This window comes from Excalfactoria chinensis, chromosome 12 (genome assembly GCF_039878825.1).
Source record: "Excalfactoria chinensis isolate bCotChi1 chromosome 12, bCotChi1.hap2, whole genome shotgun sequence".
NCBI lineage: Eukaryota > Metazoa > Chordata > Aves > Galliformes > Phasianidae > Excalfactoria > Excalfactoria chinensis.
Window position 1 is genome coordinate 11,464,022 of NC_092836.1, and position 18,520 is coordinate 11,482,541.

General features: G+C 41.5%; 1 protein-coding gene across 1 annotated transcript in view; it reads left to right on the top strand.

The window, feature by feature from the left end:
• The first annotated feature begins 328 nt into the window (after window positions 1–328).
• The window catches only part of ARHGEF3 (Rho guanine nucleotide exchange factor 3), a 99,146-nt gene continuing 80,954 nt past the window's right edge, over window positions 329–18,520 (top strand). The window contains exons 1-2 of the mRNA XM_072347101.1: window positions 329–484; window positions 10,494–10,589. Of these exons, the coding sequence (XP_072203202.1) occupies window positions 450–484; window positions 10,494–10,589 (131 nt within the window). The 5' untranslated portion in view covers window positions 329–449. The remainder of the gene's footprint in view (window positions 485–10,493; window positions 10,590–18,520) is intronic.

Here is an 18,520-nt window from a genome sequence, read left to right on the forward strand (position 1 = left end):
CCTTCATTCATTCTGTAAGTGGAAATGTTGAGGGCACATAGAAGAGCGGTCTGTAAATAGAGCATCTACTGCCATTTCCTGATAACGAATACCAAATAAGCACGGAGCTCCGTGGCGGTGTGGCACAGAGGTCGGACTGGTTGATCTTTGCGGTCTTTTCCAAACTCCTGCATTCTATGAGAGTTTCTACCCCATCACACGTCCCCGTTACCACCTGTGAGTTTACCCCGGGCTGTTCCCCTGCCTTCAGCGGCTCTTGCCGTCAGTCCCGGGGGGAGGCGGGGAGCAGCGCTGCGGGGCGGGCCTGTGCTGCGGAGCGGGGCGGGCTCTCCGGGCAGCGGTTGGGGGCGGCCCGCGCGTCTCCTCCCAGCGCCGCCCTGACAGCCCCGCCGCCCCGCGCCCCGACTCGGTACCGAGTCCCGGCCGGGCTGTCAGCTCTGCGAGCCGCGATGCCGGGAGCCGAGGAAGAACCGGAGTGTGCGCGGTAAGGTGCCCCTATCAGAGCGGGAGAGGCACCTGGGGGCTGCCTTCAGCGGTTGCGTTGTGCTTCGTGGCGGGGAGGGGGAGGCACGGGGGTCCCTCTCCCGCCGAGGCCGCTGTGGGGGCGGCGTTGCGGGGCCGTGTGTGTGTGAAGCGCGGCGGGGCTGCTCGTGGCGGCCGTGCGGTCTGGTGCTGCCGTGCCACGCTTGTGTCAAAGGGCAGAGGACTTTCCTTCGCCCTCCGACGCTCGGAGGATCCGTCTGTGCCGTGTCGGAGCTCTGCTAATGCAGCCAGTCGCCGGGCGGGTGCCGTGTCCGTGCAGAACTTGCGTTTGGCGTAGGAGGAGCCGCGGGGTTATTAGGAAGCAGATGGAGCTAAAATATCCGTAGCAGCGCAGCAGGTTTTGGAGCGGGGAGGTGAGCAGCCGAGCCGTGCTTTGTGACCGTACCGCGCTTTGTGACCGCGCCGCTGCCTTCGGCCCGTGGTGGCGTTAACTTTCTGAGATGTTTTCAGTCAATATTTATGACCCGGCCGTACCGAACAAAACTCCTCACTGTTCCGAACAGAACTTTCTTTGCAGTTTCCTGTCAGAGCCGAGCGTAACGCTGCGCAGGGTGCCCGCGCTCGTGACCCTCGTGCCTTACAGTGCTTTGCCTTGCCCTGTTTGTTTTATCAGTCTCTTCGTTTTATTTATTTAGTTATTTATTAAATCTCGGGGAGATAAGCGGTGGAAGCTCACTGAGGTGTAACAGAGCTCTGTGCTTTGAGGAACTGTTCTGGTCCTTCACGACTTGGAAAATTCAGAGTAGAACCGCGTTGGAAGAAAAGGTTGAGACAGGCAAAAGTACTTGGATTTACTGCGCAAAGAGAAGTGTTGACATTTTGATGTTTGCATCGGTGCTTATTGGCTGGAAAAGGGTGTTCTCCATCTATCCAGGTCCTACAAGGCTCTTTGGTTCTCCGGTCAGTTGTAGCTCTCAAGCTGTTGAGGGCCTGCTGTGGATTTCAGCTGCCCAAGTCATGCGGCTTCAGGAATGAAAAAATGGCCTCGGCCTGTAAGTGTCAGAGCATGGAGAGCTGTTGTGATATTATGGTGTGTGTGGCTGGAGAATAGAGGAGTCACTAAGGAGACTGCAGTAATCTACAATCTGCTGTCACCACTATGGTAGTGCACTTAAAAAAAGATAGAATAGCTGGAATTGTGAACTAAATAGCTGTGTAGCTCATAGCTGTGATGGCCTGAATGTAACAGAGAGGATGTAAAAACAAACAGCAAGTGCTTTCCCATCTAGTGTCAACCAGGGCTGAAGATGAGGTGATGCGCTGTGGAACTATAAGCACTAACAGCTGTGAACAACACGAAGTGATAAACTGGAAATGTAAACAACCAGTTGACTCGCAGGTGCTGAATCCCGTGCTGAGCCCAGCTGTGAGCACTGCAGCAGTTGGTGTGCTGCTGGGTCGGGCTGTTAACATCTAAGCACCACTACAAGCAGATTTATTTAGTCCTTCCTCATCAGGTGTGTGACTGGTAGCCTAAGGCTTCCAAACCTGAGTGAGTACACTGCAGTAGGGCTGAGTTACCTGGAAGTGGTTCATCCTCAGACAGGTTGCTGCTTGTATGGGAGATTGGTAATCACAGCCTGAACCTCTGATTAATCAGCTGAGGCAAGTGTGGGGTCAGCTGTGGGAGCACAGGTGAGAGTGATGTAGCTGTGCTCCCGGAAGGGGTGGAGCTCGACTCCATCCCCTCTGAGACCTCATTTAAGGGCTGACTCCCACTGAGGCAGCATCTCTTGGAGATCGCTCACCAGTGAGGACTGCCCCAGCTTCTTCAGCCAAGGCACCACCACTGGTGAGTTTCCCTTTGCTTATTCCTTCTGTACGTTTGCTACCATCTGTGTATTAACAACCAATACACTGCTGAAGGAGGCCCTTCCATTTCCATTAAAAGGCTGGCTTTTGTTTTTCATGTCCAGCTGTTACAAATACAAACAGAAACTTTACCTACATAGAAAGGTGCCCTGTGCTGTTATTGATTCACCTTTCTGCATAGGATTAACTGTGCTCACAGCCGTGCCGTACCTTTGTAGCTCTGTGGGTGTAATCAGTGTGTGGTACAACTTGCCTTCACAAAGGTTTGCTGGCTTTTCTAGCACCGAAACTTGGAAAGCTGGCAGTCAGGACTTGTGTGATTTCAGCAGAGCTGAGAGCAGCTGCTGTGCTGGTATCATCTCTCAGGCATTCTGCTTGTACATCGATTTACTTTTAACGCTTCAGTATTTGCCTACAATCAATTTTCAGGAAAAAAAAACACATAACTAGGAGAAGAGCATGCCCACTGTGCTTATCTCCAGCATATTAGGAATTCTACTGCTTTTATTTCATGTGTCCACTTAGTGTTGTCCCAGAAGGTTCTGTCTCGACTGTCACCTTTGTTCTGAAGTCGACAAAGACCAGTTGTTCAGGCAGTGCATGCATTAAGGGTGACTGACAGCTTCTGCTTGTACATGGCCTTAGCTGAAGGATCCTGACCTGTAGTTGGAGAGGTGAGAGGAATGTGTGGATTGCACACAGCCCAGCACTTAGAGCCATCAGCCTCTGCTGGGTGCATCCTGAACCCTGAGCCTGGTATTGCCCTGTGGTTTGCAAGTTTCTTGTCTGAGTCTAAGCTTTGAAATACTGTGCCTACATTAATAGCTGCTATCAAAATTAGCTTCTTGTTGATGCTCCACAGATACATAATTAATATCCTGGAACAAGTCACCTCAAGCAAGTTGACTACTGTGTGGAAAGATAATCTTGCAAGCTTTCCCATGTAGATTTGAGTGTGAAGCATGCTTAGCAACATGGGTGAAAAACACTGAAGGCTGAAAAGGTAATTTTAGGGCAGTGCAGCTTTTGCCTGGTGTTAATAAATGTATTAAATAGTAAAAAGAAAAAGCAAATCAACTTGAGAAACTTCAGTGACGTGGAACTGTGCAGCAATCTTGAATGAGACAGTCATGACTCTGAAGATAATGGGCTGACAGGATGATAGTTTTGGTGTTGGGGAGAAGACCTGACACCATTCCAGGCAGACTAAATTTGAACATGTTACAGTTCCCTGGAAATGATCACTCTGATTAAAGGGAGAAGTTGTGCTTATATCAACCACTTAGCTTTTATTCTCAATTAAAACGAGAACAGACCATTTTATTGTGAGAGGCTGTAATATTTTGGAAGGAAGAGAAGAACATGAAAACATGTGGCAGCAGTTGTGCTACTTTGACTCTGGGCCACTTCACACTGAATGCGTTCTTTCTTTTTTTCCTCAATCTGCTGTTACTATGGGAAAAATTACTTTCCTTCAATACAAGCTTCAGAAAATTCCTCTTTGTTTAATAAATTGTCCCTTAAATTTGTTTAGTGTTGCTTGTAGCTAAGCAAATACTTTTGCTATCTGTATGGCTTTGTAAAGTTTAGTGTTCTTTACAGGAACACCACGTAGTTAATTCTGGGAATAGCTTGTCCACAGATAAAAAAAATAGATAAAATAATTGTCATAGATAAAATCTTTGTCATTGTTGTGACTTTTGAATAAACACTTTGTGTTTGTTCTCAAATTCAGACGTTTGAGGTGGATAGAGTTAAATTCATCTCAGAAATCGCTCGCTGCATGAGTCACTGGATTGGGAACATAAATACTCCTCATCTTTGGAAAGAGCTTCTCAACATTGTTTTGCTGCATAGTGTCAACTGCAGAACACAGCGCGGAAAGTTTAGCATGAAAGCAGTTGGATTCACATTTGGGATCATAGTGTGTGAACCAAATCAGCGCAAGTTTTTGACCCTTTTTTTCTTTGTAAACAGACTGGCAATAAATCTGCAGCAGGATGACGGTGTTGTGCTTCGTTTGCTTGCTTTGTTGACAAGAAATTAAAAAAAAAACCCAAAAACTTGGAAAGTGGAGAAGGGCAGAGAATTAGTGGTAGGAGATTCTCCTTGCTGGTTGATGGAACGGATGGGTTGTTTTGTTCAGTGCCTGGTGCTGAATCCCAATGCTTGTAGTGTTAGGAACATCTGGATCTTTTGGTCTGCAGAGCAGCAAGCTTCTTTCACTGTGATATCTGGAACTGTGACAGCAGTGCTGTGACATTCTTTGGTCTCTGCCTGTGTTCACCAGAACGCAGCACTCAGTGCTCTGTGAATTCTGCTAAACAATATTAAGTTTCTTCTCAGAAAACGCTGTGCTAAGTGATGTGTGTTTGTGGTGGGTCGGTGGTTGGACCAGGTGATCTGAGTGGTCTTTCCAACTTTAATGCTTCTATGGCCTTTAATTTAGTGCGCACCTTCTGCATTTTAAACCTTCAGTTGTTCTGTTCTGATCTTTGTTAGCATTTCTTTACGATGGAGTTTTTACGTGAGCAGATAAGAGAGGTTTAGTTGTTGGTTACAAAGATATTGAGCACTGAAACATTAAAGAATTCATTTCCTTTATTGATACAGCGATCAATGACCATCCCTAAAGTGGCAGCAAAGCTCCCAGGTGTTCCCTCTTTGCCCCCACACTGTTAAAGTTTCAGTCTCCAGCTCCTGATGGCTTTGCAGGTCAGACAGGATGGGGTGAGTTCTTGCTCTTCTCTTTTTTTCCCCCACTGATAGACATAGTCAGCAAAGCCTGCTGCTACACAGAATAAATGAAACCAGCAGCCCGAATAACTTATTTTTTACAGCAATAACCAGCTCAGGAAAATCTGTCTTCGTATTTTGGTAATATAACATTGTGTGCACATACCTCAACCTGTTTTTCCTGGTGCTGGTGTCTCAATATATAGGCATATTTTAACAGTTCTGGGAGACATCTGTGTTATAGCAGCATTTTTCCCTTCAATGATGGTTTCTCCATGCTGTTTCTTTGAAGGTGATCTGAGATGAGTTGTAAACATCTTCCTTTTCTTTTGGCCTTTTTTTTTTTTTTTTTGGCAGGAAGTGAATGAAACCCCAGTAAAATAAAGGACTGGTTCTGTTGGGAACATCATCTCACATTAGGTTTTATTTCTCCAGTGTAAAATGCTGTCTGTATCAGCCTGCTGTGAATTTGTGTTTTTATTATTGTTGTCTTGTGCCTTTCAGTCGACTCTGTGCTGAGGAGAAATATCACATTCATGCTATTTCAAAAGTAAACGCTATCTTTTATGTAGGACTGAATAGACCGTCTGCCTGCCTATAAGCAATGTGGGTATGTGGGGAGGGAGCCAAACTCAGCATTTGCTGCAAGTCAGGGAAGAGTTATGTTAGAACTTCTCTGTTATTTGGAGAGTTTTAAAGGAACCACCAAATACAGAGTGAAGAGTTACGTGCAGTGTGTGTTGTTCTCTGAGCCACTTCCACCACATACAATCTTCCAAATGTCTTTATATATACACTTTTGTATAAAACTTACCTCCTCTTCTGAAGAGAACAGTAGTTGATGGCATTTAGTGAGATGCCTCAGGGAGAGGAATAAGAAATATGAGTTCAAAAATGTCCTCCCAGACCTCATTCTTTAGTGAATCACGTGTGTTTTTAAAGTCTTAAAGCTAAGCAGTGGTATGTGATGTGTTTGTTGAGGTCAAAACGTACCTGAAATAAGCACAGTGCATGTATGTGATAGCTGATGGTATGCTAGGCTTGGGGTGGAGTGGCTCTGCAATGGGAAGTTTCCCAGCACTGCCTGCTGCTCCCAGCTGTAGGTAGGAGAAACGCTGCTCATGTGCTTCTTGAGTTCTCACTCTGGTTTTACTGAAGTGTGCTTCAGTGATACCAAGTTCTTGGCAACTGCGTTATCTGAACACATCAGAAGAGCTGTTTGGATAAAGGGTTGGTTTTGGTACTTGTAGTTATGCAGTTGAATAATGAAGTTCATTTTAGAGGTGCAGTCAGCACTTGAATGAGCTGTTTGCCGGAGGCAACCTCCTGGTTAGCAGCTGAATGCTATCAAGGAGTGGTGCCATGTGCCTGGAGATGTGACTTTGCAAAACACAATGGAAGAGTAAATGCATTTGTTACTAGAAATGAAACTTCTGTGCAGCTTTCTAAGGGATGGGAGCATCATCTCTCTCAAATTCAAGGGGCAGTGATGCACACTCACTCATTAGTACTCTCGTTCAAGACATCTGCTTGAGATAGTGCTGATAACACCAACTCCCCTTTGCAGTAGATGCTCATTACTGTGCTCTGTCACCTTTCTCCTCAAAGGGAGCTCTCACCATTCCTGCCTTAGGGTTCAGTGAAAGTTTTCAGGGAGTTTTGATCAGCCAAATATAACAAGATACTGCATCAACAAGGATAGCATTCTGATGGAGGTAAGGAACGGTGGGAGCAGGTTTTATCAGAAGATACTTGTTAGTTTAACTGTAGTGAATAGCAATTGAGGAATACTTCAATTTTTAACTACCACACTGTGTCTTACTTGCCCAAAGGTACAAACAGTACAACAGTGCAAGAAAGCTTTTATCCTGTGTTCTGGATGGATTAAATGCCATTTCTCCCATTACAGGCTAGTTGGAGCCCAAGTAGTATTTTGGCTTCAACACTTCTTGAACCTTATCATCTTTACTGCTCAGATGATCCTGCAGTGCTGATCTGTACATGTGTTTGGATTGTGGAGGCTTGTGTGTAGGGTTATAACTGATCCCTTTTCATTTTTCCCCCTTATTTTTGGCTATTTGAAGGAAATTGCAGAATTTCCAGAATAAAATCTAACTATCAACCTGAAAGTATATATAAACGTAATGCTTTTCCACTCCTGAGCCAATGGCTGACCACTGCTAGGCTTTTCTCTGCAATTATGTCATAAGAATCCACTGCAAGGCAGATGGACTGCAAATGTGTCAGACATTCCAAACCGGTAATTTTTTAATGAAAGATAAATGCTTTTCTTTGTGGAGATAACTCCTGGGAGAATTTGGGGTTGCATGCTTCTTGCAGGGTGTTCTAGTACGGTCCCAGGGTAGGTATGCTACATTTGTGGGATCTCTTGACAGGCAGGATGGATATTTCTTCAAGGCTGTTGCCTTGGTAAGATAGTGACGGTGCTGTTAAACATAGCTGGTATAAATGAAGTCTTTGACGTTGTTTTCCTTTGTTTTTCTTCGGGAATTGCCTTTTGCCCACTTCCTCCTATTAAATCAGAGCACGATCTCCAGGACAACACTTAATTAAAGTACATGTGGTTTGTCTTCAACAGTCAAGGCTCAGTGTGCAAACGGAGAAACAGAACATGTCTTTAGCAGAGTTTCTTAAGCTGATATTTACTGACTTGCCTTGGCACCTGGCTTCACGTTATGAAGAGGGAAGATGACAGATTTATTTCCCTCCTTCGTGTTTCGTCATGTGTAGTGCCTGTGCCATAAAGTGCAAGTCCAAACAAGAGTTGGATGATGATACAGATAGAAGCACATATGAACAGCATTATTTATTTTTTTCTGAACACTGTTCCTTTGCTTCTTGAATTGAGTTTAATTTTGGGGGATGTTAGTAGTTCATTTCTGGGTTTACTTTTGTTGCTCTGACTGAATAATAAGACAGTACATTCCAAACAGAATTCTATTTTGCCAGTGTTAGCTTTTATTTTGAGTGGTTCAAATATAAGTATTCGTGCTGCTTTGTGAAATATATCTCCTCCTATATCCCCTAATAGAAAGATTGTGGTTTTATTTTACAAATTGTTATTTATTCTCAAGATTGTCTCAGAGCAGTGCCTGGCACAGCAACAAATCAGGATAGACCCTGCAGGCTGAGAATTCTCCATGGAGATGACAGACGTAGTGGTGATGTTTGAAGCTTAAGGCCTTGGAATTTGTAGATAAATACTGGTTTTCCATTTGTCTTAGAACCTAAAAAACTTCTGGTATTCGACATGGCCATAAACTTGTCAGGGATGTGGAGATCAGCTGTTTAATTACCTGCTGCTCCTGGTAAAGGCTGAACTAGGACCGGTGTGGGCCTGTTTCAACATAGCATGAAGAATCGCTGATTGTTTTGCAGAAGCCAATCCGGCTCCTGGCTATTGACCTCTGAGGTGTGAAGGAGAAGTTCTGCTGCATGGCAGTGCCAGTATGTGCCCAGTGCTGGGGCTCCTCCAGCTCCCACAGCAGTGGGGAGGAAAGTACAGTCTGCAAGAGCTGGCTGGGGTGGGCAGAAGGCGCTGAGGACAAGTGTGGGTTTCTGCTGCAGTGGGCAGGGTTTGTGTGCTGGGTGCTGCTGGGACATTGGTTCTCTGCCATGAGTGGGAGAATGCTGGGATGTTCTGTGCTGCCCTCTCCCATGCTGGGGCAGTGCCTGGCTGCTCACTGCTGCAGGACCCACTGGGCATGGCGATGTTTCCCATCCTTCTGCTGGTGACAGATAAGGAAGGGTGCCCATCTGCCCTGGTACCAGCAGGCTGCTGGGCCTCTCCTCCATGTGTTTAACTGAGGAGCGAATTTGGACTTGAAGCTGTATGGTGTTATCGGTGATTTCAGATGTTAGGCTGGGAACGTGGGGGACATGAGAAGTTTGACAAGATCCATTCTTCTCCGTATTACTGTACCTTATTTTCCTTGTGGAATGTGAGGGAACAAACTGGGTTTATTCCATGTATCATTTCTTTTCTCTTTGATGTGTGTCAACCTTTACTATCAGTTGTTCTGAGAGTAGTTGGTGTCATAGTAACTTGTATCATTTTTTCTGTCCTCTGCTGTTACTCCTGTTTCAACCCTGAAGTTGCAGTGCAGTGCTGTGTGTGGAGCGTTCACTTCCAAGGGTGGAGAAGGGAGTGATGAAAATACCTTCTTAGTCATAGATAAACACTTCTGGTGCACTGCTCACCGGTGACAGTATGGGATAGTTGGTTTATTATTTTTCTGGAATGGCAGTCTTGTGGTTTTGAAACGATTCTTTCGGCTTCCAAGTTTGCAAATGAATGGACTACTTTTAATCTTCCTCTGAACCTTGGGTCTTATCAGTTCGAGTGACCGCAAGAGGAGATGATGCTCCTGCTGCATAACTGGTGTGAAATTGCTCCATAAAGTGGAGGAACTTTGCAGAAGATGCTTAAGTCTGGACTCCCGCTTTGTTCCTTCAGTGTATCTATAAGAACATCTGCCTTCTTCCTGTATTACAGAGGTCTAAAGAGGCATGGAATTGAATATTTCAGTCAGGGCTGAATTTAGGTTGAATTCAAGAAGGCTGTTTTTTTTTTTTATTTTTATTTTATTTGTTTTATTTTTATTTTTTTTTTCCCTTTGTTTAAAAGCAAAAATAACCAAGCAACCCACACAGATAAGCTGTAAATATTTCTGTTAAGGTTGTGGATCCTGGTACCAAAACATAGCAGTGTTTCAGTGTGAAATTAACTTGGTTCATCCAGAGATCGGTTGGTTCTTATCATATGAGTCATTTAATCAGAGCATGTTTGGCCATACAGACTTCTTAGAAGCACTGTCGATTGGGAATTGCTGTTGACAGTGTTTGAATATGTGTGCTGTTTTTGCCACTTCAACCACGAGTGAATTGTAATTTTCTGCAAATCAGCTGAGGTTTGATCTTATGCTACCGAAATAAGGATCTTAAGTTATTAAAATATGCTCAAAGGATCTTTTAAATATCCACAACCCATTTTTTTTCCCTCCCCAGTGTTGTGTGGATCCTTCTACAACAACGCTAGCTCTGACTGCTGCTCTCAATTAACATAACTGACATTATGCATAGCCCTGGATAGGGGCTTGCTGACATCAACTCTGCTGGCCTCCGTTCAGGAAAGTAAACAAAAGACAATCAGTGTTGAGTTTGGCATAACTAGCAAGTTCACAAAACTGCCAAATCCTTCTCAGTGTATTCATCCAATTAATCCCCTTGATTTAGGAGATTTACTTAAGTGAGTAAAATGCACTGTATTTAGTCTTAAAAGTGTTTGTACTGAGGTTGGGGTTTTCTAGTGAATTAGTAAATGCAAATTCTTTGCTTACATTCAGGTTTTAATAATGGTTGTTTTTGTTGTACCTTTGTAGAAAAAAAATGAATTCTGGAAGCTCTGCGCTTACCATGAGTAGTCCTGCCTTAATAAACCAATGTGCCAGAGGAGGAATGGAAGAAGAAAAAGTTTGGTAAGGAAGCTTTATTTCTAATTTTCTGAGAGGTTACTGGCTGGTGATATTGAGGGACTTAGTTTTAAAAAATATGTAAAGGAATTGTTTGTGTTATAAATGTTTACATCAATTATTTTGTATTATTTAACAATAGAAGGAAAAAGAGGAAGAAGATCTTACTGGTTTTGAATTCTTAGCAGATAACCATGGGGCTGTCAGGGGGGTGGGCAGTGGAAAAACTCCTGTTTGCTTCAGCAGGGCACCAGTTGTGCTTATGGAATCTTTCACATATGGCAAATGTCTTAATCTCCCAGTGCTGTTGCTATACTTATGCTCTGCTATTAGTAGTAGCCCTTCAAGTGCTGTACAGTTCAGAAATCAGGCTTGTGGTTTCCTGAGATTGTGGCCTAGTAGACATTAAAATGTCAACAGTTTCTTGTACTGGAGGAACAACAATGAAGTTCAGTGGTAGAGGTGGTAAATTCTTATACTTCAGGACAGTTTCTTTGTGTGAACTGCCACTGACTGTGCAGTTCTTAGCACCTTGTTTGGTGTCATTGTGAAGAGAGCTGTGCTGGGTAGGCTTGGAGGCTATTTTGGCTGTGTTGCTGGGAACCCTTTATTGAGAGCCTGCTGATTTTACTTGCTGTTGTTGGGCTGAGCTAGAATATTGTTATACTGCTTATTTACCACATAGATAGCAAACTCATGCCACAAAAAACCATGGTGCCCATATATTTTTCTATTCAGAGAAATAATCATTAGTATTAATATTAGTGTTAATTAATATTAATTCATATTCTTTCTGTTAACTAAGCAAAAACAACAACAACAAACAGCTAGCAAACTAATGTTGTCTTTCATTCTGGATGCCTACAAGTGTTAACATAGAATCTTGTCTGTTTGTTTGATGCGGTACTCAGGTAAGTGTCGTAGCACTTGGAAAGTAATTACCTTCTGAGAACTTTCCCCACTTTTACTACCATTCCTGGAACATCCTCAGAGTTAGAAACAATCTTCAAGTGAAGGAGAAGGATATGGAGAACTTGAGAGCTTTTCCCCGTGCTGTACTAGGGGGTGGAGACTTGAAACATACTGTTCTTTTGTTATCTCATATTATTTTCTGTTCTACTGGTGGCATTGGGCAATACGATTCCATTTTCATCACAGCATTTCCCTGCAGTGCTTCATGGCAGTTCTTAGTAATGCTGACTAAAATAGCAGGCGAGTACAATTAATGTTACCAAGTATTAGAGCATCTCGAGTGGTTGAATGGTATGATTTGTTACATATTTAATTGACTGTAAAGAAAGTGGTGCAAAATAGCAGAATTTCCATGTCTGTTAGGTTATGTGAGTGGTATAAAAGCCAGGTTATCGCCTAGTGTAAATTGTGGGGCCTTTGGTGATTTACAAGAAGCTTAGAATATTAAACCAACTTTAGGCATGATTCGTATCTTTAAAAAAGACTTTTCTAAGTATGTATGAGCCAGCAATGCTACTTGTACTTTCTAACTGTGTAAAGGAGAAGTCCAATAGTTAAAATATCACATTTGCAGCCTGTGGATTTTGTTTAGTTAGGCTTTTGACTTGGGAAGCTGACTAGCAGCCTGATGTGTGCCAGGTGTAATGGAATGTGGGATGTCGCTGACCTGAGTTCTGTACTCTGTGACTCAGCCATTCGCTGTTTGCAGTGAGCATCATGGTGAACATTTCAACTATGGCTTCATGGAACACATTTGAAGTTTTAGAAAAACTTAGATATCTGTTATTTTTGTTTTACTTGTGGGGATTTTTTTTTTTACTACTAGATCTGGATAAACACTATTTTCACCAGCTGAATGAAGAGAAGTTTTGCATCATTTCTGCACCATGCATTTTATTATTTTTCATATTCTGATTCTTCAAACAGTCTAAAACATTCAGTCAAGTCAAAGGTCTTTGCAGTGCAAAAACCCCAGGAAAGGTTTCTTCTAGTATTTAAACCTGACTTCTGATGCGTGTAATGGGCTTTGATCTTGTATAAGACCTTATATGCAGGAGCCTTAGAAACAAAGGAAAGAGGAAGTAATTGACTGACTGATTTTTCACTCACAGCCAGAAGTTAAAGGTCTTTTTTTTTGTTATATAAATTATCACTAAAATGTGAAATACTTAATGCTATTTTATTTTTAAATGTGACCAATAGGCAGATGCTCTGAATCTCAAGGACACAAACATTATGTAACAAATTGGTGGTAGAGCTCTCTATCAATAAAACTTGGTATGCTGTGAAGTTTTCTTAAGTGCTGTAACCGAATATATGTAAGTTTTGTGGATTTTATTACATAGTTTTCTCACTAAAAGCACGGTGCATTTGTTCAGGTGGTAGGTATAAATTGTTTGTATTTTGTTTCATTCCCTAAGGTTGGGATCTCTCATAAATTTGTGTTTTGTTTATAAATCAAAAGTGATGTTTTAATGGCTGCCATTGAGCACTTTATTCTCCTGTTTCCTACTGCATGGTATCCTGCTTTAAATATTATTTATAGAGGATAGTAAAACAATAGAAGATGGAAATATAGTTGGTGCTTGCTAGCTAGAATTGTCAGTTCTTAGAAAGGAGTGTGAGGAGGTACCAATCAACTTCAGTCTCACAAAGAATAATAATGGATGTTGAGAGTTATCTGGTGTGAGTGCTTTACTGACTATAAAGAATACATCAGAACTTTATCTGCTTTCTTTCCTTAGACCTGATACCTGGAAAGAATATAGTTTGATAAATGATGGGAAAGTGAGTGTAGCCTCTTTCCTTTAAGCAGCAATCCTCCAGGGCTGATCATCATTTCTTTTTGCAGCTGCTGGGAGGCTGGGCTGTACTTCTGGTCTTTGCTACTCAGAGTTCTTTCTCATATTCCAGTGGACTGAATTTTCTTTGACATGGCTGCTGACTTGTTGTCACTTTAACACTTCATTGTAAACTTTGACGCTTTTAAACTTTGTGCAGTAGGTGTAAATCTGTTGGATTCACAGCTGGTTAGATGCAATTTGTTGGCATGAATCTGAACCACAAAACTTCTGAAAATGCCAGCTGTACCTGACACCTGAGTGATGCTTTGGTTAAGGCTGATACAGGGTGGAGGGGAAGCCTGTAGAAGAACCTGGATTTCTTTTTTTCACCAGTGACTGATATAAATTTTTGAACTCCTCAACAGTTCAGTTGCCTGCTTTTGTTTGAAGGAAAATCTAAATTATATTTCTATTTCTTATTTTGCATTAGGTTTTCTTTGAGTATAAATAATGCATTCTAATTGCAGAAGGACTACAAGGTTACATTTGATGGGCATAAGTGTTACATTTCTCTGCGGTTGGTTATCGCTGCCAAGTGTAAAAGAGAGCAAGTGATGGAAAGGTTACCTCTTTTGTTTCAAAGTCATGGAGGTTAAGCAGAGCAGCTTTTAGTAGCAGTTTGAACTATCAAAGCTGATTTATTGTATCAGGTTAAAATTGCATGAGAATAAATGGTAATAACACCCTAAACTGTCGTGATTATTTTTTGCAACAATCTCTTTTCCCCTTTATGTTGTATAGTACTTGATAAATTCTGCAGCTGCGTTTCATCAGTGTTTTCCATGTGCTTTGTTTGGTACCCCTGCAAGATAAAGGTTCATTGGATTCTCAAGCTTGCAGTGGTTCGTTTGCTTCTGTGGCTTTCTTCACCCCTAACAAATGGAATCAAGATTGCAGCAGCAGCAAAAAAAATTGCTGTTAGCAGGAATAGTGTGACTGCTGTAAATGTCTGATAACTGGAGAGCACCACAGCAGAGTTCATGCATAAACCAAATTCAGCAGTTCTTGGTAAGCAGAAATACTGAGAAATCCAGCTGGTACTATTTATGTTATGACCATTAGTTATGCGAGCTAGCATGGAGCAATGTTTGAACAAATAAAGATGCAAGAGCCTTGAAATTTTAGAAGCTACTGGTTTGGCAGATTCTCAGATTCTTCATGTTGAAAATTGCAAGAAAGGAACTAAAGATAAGAGAGCAAGTGGGAACTGTGTCAATTAATGTTGCTTAGTACGAAGCTAGCTGGCTGGCATGTTGTTTTGAAAACAAATGTGCAGGGGAATTGGATGATATCCAGTTTTTGTTATTGTGTGTGGATTTATAATGTGTTTCCTCCAGTCTGGAAGGAATCTTTGTATTCAATGTTGTATCTATTTACTTAGGAATAAGTCAGAAAGTATTTCAGCTGTTTAAAATTAATAACTGAAATGTGTGTTTCTGGATCACTCCCAAAGAGGGAGAGTTTGAGGTGCCTTGTTTTCCTTATTCTGTCTTCAAATACTCTACCAGTTACTGAGCTGCTTACTGAGTAGGCAGAGTTCCTTTTTCACTGACAGTTAACATCGTTTCTAGAGCAAATCTCTCAAAAAATGGTCTTTTTCACAAATCTTTGAAGAAATGAATCTATTAGTTTGAAAGCTGACTAAGCTAGCATTGTTATATTTGGCTTCCAGTGCATTCTGACAGTCTGTGTACTGATGATTTGACTTTAACTGAGACTTTTGCCTTCATTTTGCTTGTTTTGTTGTTTTTCTTCCATAATGCATATGTTCCTCTGATTCTATGGCTGTGGACACCCCATGGCTGGAGGTGTTCAAGGCCAGGTTGGGTGGGGCCCTGGGAAGCCTGGTCTAGTATTACATGTGGAGGTTGGTGGCCCTGCCTGTGGTGGTGGTGGGGTTGGAACTTTGTGAGCTTTGAGGTCCCTTCCAGCCCAAGCCATTCTATGATGCTGTGATTCCATTTGTTTCATATTTCCTTCTGAATATTGAGAAGTGTTTCTGTAGTCTATAGACATGTTGGTACTGGTGTTAGTCTTGACTGAGATAGTGTTGGTGTACAAATACATGCTAAATATTTTATCTACCAGTTTGAATTTGGAATTTCTGTCCTTTTTGAAGTAGGGTGCGTTTCATCAAGGGTTTGAATTATAGTCATGTATTATCTTTAAGCATGTATAGAAGGATAATTTGCTTTCGAATAATTTAACTGTAGAGAAATTCATAACTATGTAATGTAACTATTATTTTTTGTGACTTTTGGGCAAAAAGCTATTAAAAGTCTAGTCTGTATACTAAGAAGGAAGAAAACCTGTGCACTCAAATTAGGTATTACAAAAACTGATAGTAAAACCAGCTAATTGCCATAATTGCATTCATTGAAGGAGAAAAGCCTACTGTCTTAAGCAGTATGCACTGCACCCTTCTCTAGCAGCAGCTGATGCAGTGCATGTCACTGCCTTGTGTCACACAGTGGTTTTTCAGCCCTGCTGAGAGGTTGGGCCAGCTGTCTGCCCTATTCATGGCCATGAATTCATGTGGAAGTCACAGTTATGGATAGAGCAGTCCTTCCAGCTCAGCACCATCTGCCTGAGGGTTAGATACTGTTATAGCACATTGTACTGCTACTTAAGGAAAGAGAGAAAAGGGGCACAGAGAGAGGGAAAATGATCATTTTTCATGGGGCTGTCTTTGGGATACTAAAATTCTATCCATTCACTGTGGTTGTGTTTTCAAGGCCAGAAAGAAGTACATCATGGATGTCCAGAGGCTCAGGGAATTATGAGTTGCCTGCATTTTCTTACTCATCTGACTTCTATAGCTCTTAAAATTAGACCAGCTCTAATTCAGGAGTGCTAAATGCAGCAGGAGGTCTATGCCTTGTTCCCAATCAAATCTTATCTATGTAATTTGCTCCTTTAGTCAACTATGTGCTGTTGCATTTGATAATGAGGCAAGAATTAGGCAGGAAAATGTGTTCTGTTCTGTATTCCAGAAAGAGAAGTATTTTGGGTGTTTTCCATTTCCTTTCTCAGTGATCTGAGTTCTTACTCAGTTCTCCTGTGTTTTCTTTGTAAAAAGGAAAACAAAACAAATCAGAACCAGCAATAGCCTTCTGTCTGTGATTTTGGGTAAGTCATCCAAGGCTACAAATTCTCCAAGTGTGAAGGTTGTCCAAGAATTTACTTGTTACTTATTCTCTCCAGTTATGTTATTTTAAACTAGTGGGGTCATCCAGAATGTGGGATCTATATGTGAAAATATGACCCTTTTCATGTTGACTATAGGGATGAATTTTTGAGGCAATCGCTTGAGCCTGCCAGATATCCCATCAATAAGAAAAAAGATAGTATTTAAGCCCAAATTCTAATTCTCCATCTTGACAATCCAAACCTTCTAAAAATTACTTGGATGGGACCCAATTCCTTATGCTTTTTGAAATTTTGAATTCTTGTTCTGAGCAATTAGTGATGATTTTCTAACTTAGTGGTAGTTATCCAGAACGGCTTGTGTGAGGTAAAATAAATGCAAACTTTTTCAGCAAAGAAAAATAACATTTCTTACTGTTAGAAGTGATTGTTGAAGACAGTAATGCTCTTCTTGGTTGTTTGGTGCTTGGTTGTCCCTTTCTCTAGGCAAGGGGATGTGGTGTACTGTGGAAAAGTACTTAATAATGCCATTATTTGCCATCACCTTTGTTGTGTCAATAGTGTATTGAGTAGTAGATGGGAACAATTTTGATTAAAGTAAATGTCCTTTTGGGAAAGCCAGGTTCTGTGTAGTACAGACCTACAAGTAGCTGTTTGGCACAGAGGGTGAAAATCTGCAGTAAGTGAGGAGTAGGGCTTATAGTGATCAAGGAAGCGTGGAGTTGCAGGGTTTGGTCACTTTTCTAGGGCTTCTTGCCAAAGCTGATTGATTTTCTGCTGAGATGGTGAAATAGAAAAATAGAAAACTTCCATGGAAAGAGAAACCTCAAAGAAATTGACTGGATTTCATACTTCTCTAATTAATCATAATTAAAAAATGTGAGCTCAGTGGATAAAACCATCCCTCTGATCTTTATTTTCAGTGCTGCTTCATACCTATATACTGGTATGCTTATTTTCTAGGATTTGTAAGAGCTTTGTAAATTAAGCATTACTATTTTGAAAGAGTAGAAAAAGATTTCTAGCTTCAAAGATATTTGTGCAGCGTGTAGCTTTGTGATGAAAAGAAAGAGGTGGTCTTGTGTAGTGGTTCAGTGTGAGTTTGTTATCCAAATTTGGCATCAGTGAATGGAGCAGTATGAATCTATAAAGATTTGTAAAGCCAGCACAAGAGTGACGTACGACTACTTTGAAGATATTTTTCTTCTTAGAAGCGAATTGTTGTCAGTTTTTAAGTATTGTATGCAACATGTCACAGAAACATGAACCTGATCTAGTGAGAATGCCTACTTTGTTTAACAGTGTGAATGCTGTGTGGTTTGGTTGACTTCACTAAAACTAGTTCATTGCAAAACTAACTTGACTGAATTTTTAGGAAGAGTGAAATTTTAAAGCTTTTCTGCTGAGAAGAAGAGTAGAGTGCTGAAAGCCAAGAAGTTGGTTGTCCTACCTCAGAGTGTGTTTCCTTAGGGAGCCTGACCTTATTTTATGTCAGAAATGATGGAAATAGAAATATGAAAGCATGGAGAAAAGAAATACTCAGTGGCTAAAGAGCAGAAATACAGGTTAGCTTTTAAAACAGAAAAGTGTGCAGAGTGGGAGGAGGGAAAAAGAAGGGAGGTTTTTGTTTAGTATCTCTGTTGTGATGCAGTCCATTCCATCCATCCATAGTGGTTTCACCTTCCATGGTTGAGCTCCAATATCAGTTGCCAAGCATTTTTTCTCACTTCTGTAATTCTAGGGTCTTAACAGCTGCTGCTGAGCTAAACCTATTTTTAGTCATTGATCTATTTAGGACAACCAGGTTTACAGTTACACAACTAGTTTTTAGTGTAATTTTATTTAGTTAGGAGAAATGGTTCTACAGTGAAGCTCTGCCTAGAGGCTGGATATCACATCGCTCCAGGAACATATGGGTTATTTTAATGTTGATTATTATTTTATCTGTGCTTTAAAATTTGGAAGCTCTTTGAT